The sequence below is a fragment of the Pipistrellus kuhlii genome, unplaced genomic scaffold (assembly GCF_014108245.1).
Source record: "Pipistrellus kuhlii isolate mPipKuh1 unplaced genomic scaffold, mPipKuh1.p scaffold_m20_p_17, whole genome shotgun sequence".
NCBI classification, from domain to species: domain Eukaryota; kingdom Metazoa; phylum Chordata; class Mammalia; order Chiroptera; family Vespertilionidae; genus Pipistrellus; species Pipistrellus kuhlii.
In genome coordinates, this window is record NW_023425482.1 from 7,857,943 (window position 1) to 7,864,446 (window position 6,504).

The window sequence follows — 6,504 nt, forward strand, 5'->3', positions numbered from 1 at the left end:
CACCGAAACCAGTTTAGCTCAGTGGTAGAGCGTCGGTCTGTGGACTGAAAGGTCCCAGGTTCGATTCCAGTCAGGCACGTGCACTTTGGTTGCGGGCACATCCCTGGTAGGGGGTGTGCAAGAGGCAGCTGGTCGATGTTTCTCTCTCATCGACGTTTCTAGCTCTCTATTTCTCTCCCTTCCTCTCTGTAAAAAATCAATAAAATATATATTTTTTTAAAAAACACACAAAAAACATGATTCCCTACTGTATGCTTTCCTATAAAATTATGTAACTTGGTCCAGCATGTTATCAGGTAGGAGATGTCAACTACTGCAATTGATTCCTTCCCTCATTCATTTTGTTGACAAATGCAATGGAGGCGACCACATCAGATTAAGCAGCCTTTGCTCCTAGAAATAGGTGATTGCTTATCTCGTGACCAGTTTTCCATTGTTGCAGATGTACATAGCTCTGTCTTCAGTGCACGCTCTGATTCTCTGTGGGCTCCAGTTCATTTCCTGCGTCCGGGGGCAGTGGACAGGTAAGGCCGTGTGTGTCTTTCCTGCAGTCACGCTGCTGAGTGATGAGGCTTTAAAGGAAAATTGATTTTCCAGTTTTTAAGAAATCCTAGCTCTTATTTTAGGAGTTGTTTTTAAGAAATCCTAGCTCTTATTTTAGGAGTTGGTGTTTTTTTTTCTGTTGTTGTTTTTAAGAATTTGGGTAAGTATTAACACTGCCTTTTTCCTAGCATAATGAAGTTCTCTATAGCAGCGTTTTTCAACCGCTGTTCCGCGGCACACTAGTGTGCCGCGAGATGTTGCCTGGTGTGCCGTAGGTGCAGACAAGACAAGAATTTTATAATTTTTCACTATTTTGTTTACTTAATATTTCATAATAAAGTAATTATAAAATACTTTCTTTGTGTTTATTTGATTCCTATTCAAGATAATTACTTTATATATAGTCAATATAGGCACAGAGTTAAATTTTTAAACATTTTCTAATGGTGGTGTGCCTCGTGATTTTTTTCATGAAACAAGTGTGCCTTTGCCCAAAAAAGGTTGAAAAACACTGCTCTATAGTAACTATTCTTCCTTAGTCCATTGATAATGTCTGTTAGATAGTCCCATTTGTATTTTGCAGATATGAAGACTAGAGGGAAGTTAGTATTGTTTCCATCAAACCTGGTTAGCCTGTTCAGCGTGCTCCTCATGACTAAATGAGCGTGGTGAAGGTGGGCATGGCCTGTCCAGCCCTGGGTGCCCAGGCAGGTACAGCTGTCCTGCCCAGGGCGGGGAGGAGCGGCCGTGTGGCGGTACACCTGCCTCTCTTCTTCTCTGGCTCTTGTTGCTTTTTAATACACAGATACAGTCTTAATAGAAACCTCAGTCATTATGGAATCTTTGGAAAATGCTGACCGGAAACGGTGGTGTGAATTTTCGCTCAGGAGGCCGACCTCCTCCGCCCCTCGGTGAACAATGAGTGTGCCTACTTAGAGAATGGCACATTCTCCCCGGAGGCTGGCCCAGGGCCGCCACTGTGAGGGGCCTGGGAGCTCACCTCACCACATCCTGCGGTTTGGGGCATCTGTTATGCTGTGATGTTCAGCCACAACCCACTTTCTCTCGTTCGCAGAATGCAGTGATTTTTCACCTCCGATCACTGTAATCCTGTTGATCTTCCTGTGCCTTGAGGGTCTCCTGTTTTTCACTTTCACTGCAGTTATGTTCGGCACCCAGATCCACTCAATATGCAACGATGAAACGGTATGCTTCGTCCGGGGCTGTGTTTGCTTAAGGTTTGGTGAGAGCTCGAGTAAATGGGAAATTCTAATGTCCACAGGAGGTGTGTGTGTATTATTAACTCGGAGATTAATTGGGCCGCCTTGATAAGCACCGACAGGCTCGCTGTATTTGTTCTTCCTGTTCTTATGCGAGTGCCTATTTCAGGGATCAGTATGACCTGAGAGTCAACAGAGCCAGGCAGGCTCCCAGTTTCCAGGAGACCCAGCCCTGGAGCAGCCGAGTGAGTTGCAGGAACGGATCGCCTTCATGCCTTTGAACTGTAGGCCTAAAGCAGACGCTCGATAAATATTTGTAGTAAATGAGTTAAAGGCTGCCCCTGGCCCGGAGGACTAGCTCTCTTCCTCACCTCTGTGGCTCTTCGGCCATCCTTGTCGCTGGTGCCACTGCCTGGCTGAGTGACATTGGCCTGGCCACGGCTGTGGCCTGGCTGTGCTCAGGGAGGCCGTGGGGCTGGTGCCGGGAAGGAGAGCCCACACTTCACCTGCACCTCGTTCTCTGGTGCAGAGGGACAGTTTGGTGGCCATCCCACCTTTTCAGCACGTGGCCTAACCTGGCAGTGTCGGGGTTTCCTGGCACTGCCACCCACACGCTTTTCTTTCCACTTCCAGGAGATCGAGAGACTGAAAAGCGAGGAGCCGACCTGGGAGCGGCGGCTGCGGTGGGAGGGGATGAAGTCTGTCTTTGGGGGGCCGCCTTCCCTCCTCTGGATAAATCCCTTCGTCGGCTTCCGATTTAGGCGACTGCAAATGAGACCCAGAAAAGGAGGCCCGGAGTTCTCCGTTTGAGACCCCTCTCCTGCTAGAACTTGTGAATGGACTTGAAATTATTTATTTGGTGTCTGAAAGGGTATTGACAACTCATCTGTGACCAATAGGGCAAATGGAACCTACACAAGCCAGTTGCTTGCAGCAAGCAGAATCTTACATATTTACAGTCGCAGGTGGCAGATTTTCCAAACTAGGACCCGGATGACGCAGGTGCTTTCACCTGTACAACAAAGAAAGGGAGGTGGCCACGTGAAAAAGCCAAAAGTCATTTTCCTCCCGCTCAGTTAGGACTTTGTTAAGACTACTTCGCATTTCTAAGAAGCTGTGTGATAGTACACGGGTTATTAAAGCCTTCGTACTGAGCTGCTGTTTTCAATCACGAAGTCGGGAAGTCAATCCAGTGAAAAGAATTCTCCAACTAAGTGGTCCCAGGGAGGCCTGCTGACCCTGCGATTCATTAGCGCACTCCCTTGGTCCAGGAGGGGCGTTTACATACAAGTACATTTTGGTCTCCATTAGCTCTGACATTCGCACTGAATTTGCAAACGATCTGTGCATTGCACACGAAGGCGGCTCCAGATACACTCCCACTGCCCGGAGGGGCCTTCTTTGACCCTGCAGCAAGTCTGTGTGCGTGTCTGTGTCCGTGTGTGTGTGTGTGTGTGTGCGCGCGCGCGTGCATGTGTGTTTTAAAATTGACAGTGTTGTTTAGGCGATGTAACACTTATTGGCCGTGAGCAGCAAACAAACTGTTTTTTAGAAACCGACGTTTCAGGGAAGCGGGGAGAGCTGCCCCGGGATCCTCCTCCCGTGGGCTCACGATGAATGTATTGCAAACTGGAGAATACCTTGATCCAAAGAACAATCATTCCTGTGTGGTCCTCTGTTGCCCTCCTGTTTTCGTTTTATCTTGAAAATCTTGAGCACATGAGGACCTCGGAACTAGTTGTGCCCAAATTAGCGGTGTATGAGTGGCACCTCCGTGAGAGAAGAGCCGCGTCCCCTGGCGGCCTTCCCCTGTGCGGAGTGGGGGCGTGTCGGAAGAGGGGCCGGCTCCGCAGCAGGTACACACCGAGAGAGACACGTGTCGACCCCTGGCATCACTGAGAAGGTGAGGGCACCACAGGCCATGAACCCTGGACTCTTGTGTCCCTCACTTGCAAAGAATATTCAAGATGGAACAGCTTGTTTTTCTTTTCTTTCTTTTTTTTTTATTTTTAATCATTTTTGTTTCTCTACCCACATCACCAGTGATTAAAAAAAAAAAAAAAGGACCCTTGGTGCAGAGCTAAAAATCATGCCAGAAAGCAAACAGCTCCCCTGCTTGGGGACTCGCCTTAAACTTGCCTGGTCTGTGCATGTTCTGCGGGACCCGTGAGGAAGCGCCTGTGACCGGCCGAGGGTCTCCGTGAGCCTGCCTCCCACGCTGAGAAGAGTTGGTGTCTCCCCCCTCGTCTTCATGCCTTTCTGTTCATCCGTGAACCGTTTCTGTTTCTGTTTTTAATTGATCCGTACCCTTTCCTAATCAGGGCTTCTACCACTGCTGATGCAAAACCACAAAGGGACCTACTCGAGACAAAATGGTACCCAAGTGAACAAAGCGTAGGATGTGGAAGTGAATCGAGTCACTGCAGAAACTGTGCGCTATGGGGGCTGTGTCACTGTCCCAGGGCCAGGCACCCGTGCGTCTGGGTGATCCAGAGAGTTTCCCCAAGATTGTTTTGCATATTCATTTGCACATCTGTTGTCTGGGTTGGACGTGTGTATTGGGCTTCAGTGTGAGCCTTTTAATATGTATATCTTGTTTATCAATAAATTATCAAAGTGGTTGAATCCTGTGACACTTGGCAAGTATGTGCAAATCAAGTATACTTGACTTTTCAACCTCTTCTTTCAATGTAACTTTTATATGAAATAAAATCACCGGTTGACTGATCTCAAACAGTTTATTATGTGGTAGAGTTCTTGGTGGATTGTCCGTGTGTTTTCTGTGGCTTTTCCTGGGCTTAGGGACACCAGCACCCCTGGCTGTGACCCTCACCCCTTGCCTCTAGTGCCTGTGAAAAGTGATGGGCATTTACATGCTGCTCATGCGCACTCTGCCCTATCCACATTTAATATTTTCCTCTTCAATTGGCACGCCATCTTTTACTTAGCTTTATCTTAAATATTGCTGTCATGTTTTAGTGCTGTTTGAAATAAAATTAAATTTAAAAAATATCACTCTTCAATCCAGAATCTCAACTTCCTATAACTTCATTCAACAAATGTGCTTGAGGGACCCAAAGATGAGTGAAGAGGGTGACCGTGCCCTCTTACCACCGCACGGAAGATGGGCAGCTCCACGAATGACCAACGATGCCCACCAGGAAGCCACACGCACTCTTCCACGGGCACTCGCCGGCCTTGCAGACGTGCAGAAACACATGGGGTCCTGGACACAGAGATACATACCAAATGGACACCAGGCCAGCAGCAACTCTCAAGCCTGTGTTGGTGGCTCTGCAGAAATTTGCTGCGATGTTAATTGTATTCCTCTTATTAGGACATTACAGAGGCTAGTTAAGAAGTCCGACATTTGCATTTAAATGAAAATATTACTAAAGAGGAAGTAGGCTACATCTTATCTTCTATTAGATATGATTTTTGTTTGGCTTGCCTATGCAGAGAAGAATACCCTTAAGGATAGCATGGGGAAAGCAGAGGAATGGGGACGCCCATAGAATCCACATTGATCCAAAGTAGCATTCCGCTGCTTCAGCGAAAGGGTACACTACCTGCAACATTGCCTGAGGATCGGATGTTAAACCACATTGCTCCTATCCATCCAACTGACAATTTAGGCAGCCCAAGGTCACAGGGAAGATAGTGATGATGCAGATCTGGGGTGGTTCAGTTAGCAGAAAGCTGAGCCAGAGAATGGAAGGCTTGATTGCTGGCCTGTTTGGGAAACAAGATTACTGAAGAACTTTCTATGCACAGTGCATTTTCAGTTCGGAGAACACACAATTTCCAAGTTCCTGACACCCCTCGATTCACTGCCTGCTCTCCCTTCCCCTCCCCACTCACCCAATATATTTACTTTGCACATTTTGTTCATTAGAGTTTATACTATGACGACTATTTTGTGCTAAACCAAGTAGGTTTCTGGGATGTACAACTTTTTGCTTTCCCCGAAGATTAAAGTTGCTGGTCAGTCTTCTCCCCCACATCCCCTCCCCCAAGCCTCTCTGGGTGTGGCCCTCACACCCTCCGCTCCTGTCCCCGGAGGCAGCCCTGACTTCAGGTGCCTGCACAGCTATTTTCCCAAGATTCCTGTGTTTGAGCTCCGGCTTCCTGGGTTCTGCATCTTCCAGATTCTTCAACTGTTCATCATGTTCCCTTGTAGTTCTTTGAAAAGGGGTATGTTGTTCAAGTTTTTCAAGATTTTAGCCGGTCTGACCCTCGCCTTCGGTTGATGGTTTAGCCAGACCATGGATTTTCTCTTCATTACATCTCATTTAGCACATTGGAGATACCAAACCATCATTGTCCACTCCCAACTAGGCCACTGAGAGGATCCAGTCCTGGTTCCTGTTTTATGTGACCTCGCTCTTTTATTTTAAAATCTTAGGAAGCAGCTAATATCCTCTTTTTTTGTCCTAACTCCTCAAATTGAACAACCATCTGCCTTGGTGCCCTGCTTGGCATCTCCATCTGAGACATATGCTTTGAGTTCTGGTAAACGTGCTGTTCCTTCTTTGGGGATTTAATATCTTGATCTTATTTTCCAACTCTTACAGAGTGAAAGTTGCACTGCCTAGACCAACCCTCTCATTTTCTCTGTTACTAGCTATGCAGGCAGTCGGACCACCGGCTTGCAACCACTGGTCTATGCTTTCTGGAATGCACCTGTAACTTGGTCTTGCAGCTCTTCTACTGGATATTTTATTCAGGAGTGATAGCTTTA

General features: G+C 47.2%; 1 protein-coding gene across 3 annotated transcripts in view; it reads left to right on the plus strand.

Moving 5' to 3' along the window:
- Positions 1-4,497, plus strand: part of ZDHHC7 (zinc finger DHHC-type palmitoyltransferase 7) — a 31,450-nt gene extending 26,953 nt beyond the window's left edge. For all 3 annotated transcript variants that reach the window (XM_036440649.2, XM_036440650.2, XM_045582635.1), the window contains exons 6-8: positions 443-524; positions 1,619-1,749; positions 2,397-4,497. In XM_036440649.2, the coding sequence (XP_036296542.1) occupies positions 443-524; positions 1,619-1,749; positions 2,397-2,573 (390 nt within the window). In that variant the 3' untranslated portion in view covers positions 2,574-4,497. The remainder of the gene's footprint in view (positions 1-442; positions 525-1,618; positions 1,750-2,396) is intronic.
- Positions 4,498-6,504: the final 2,007 nt, after the last annotated feature.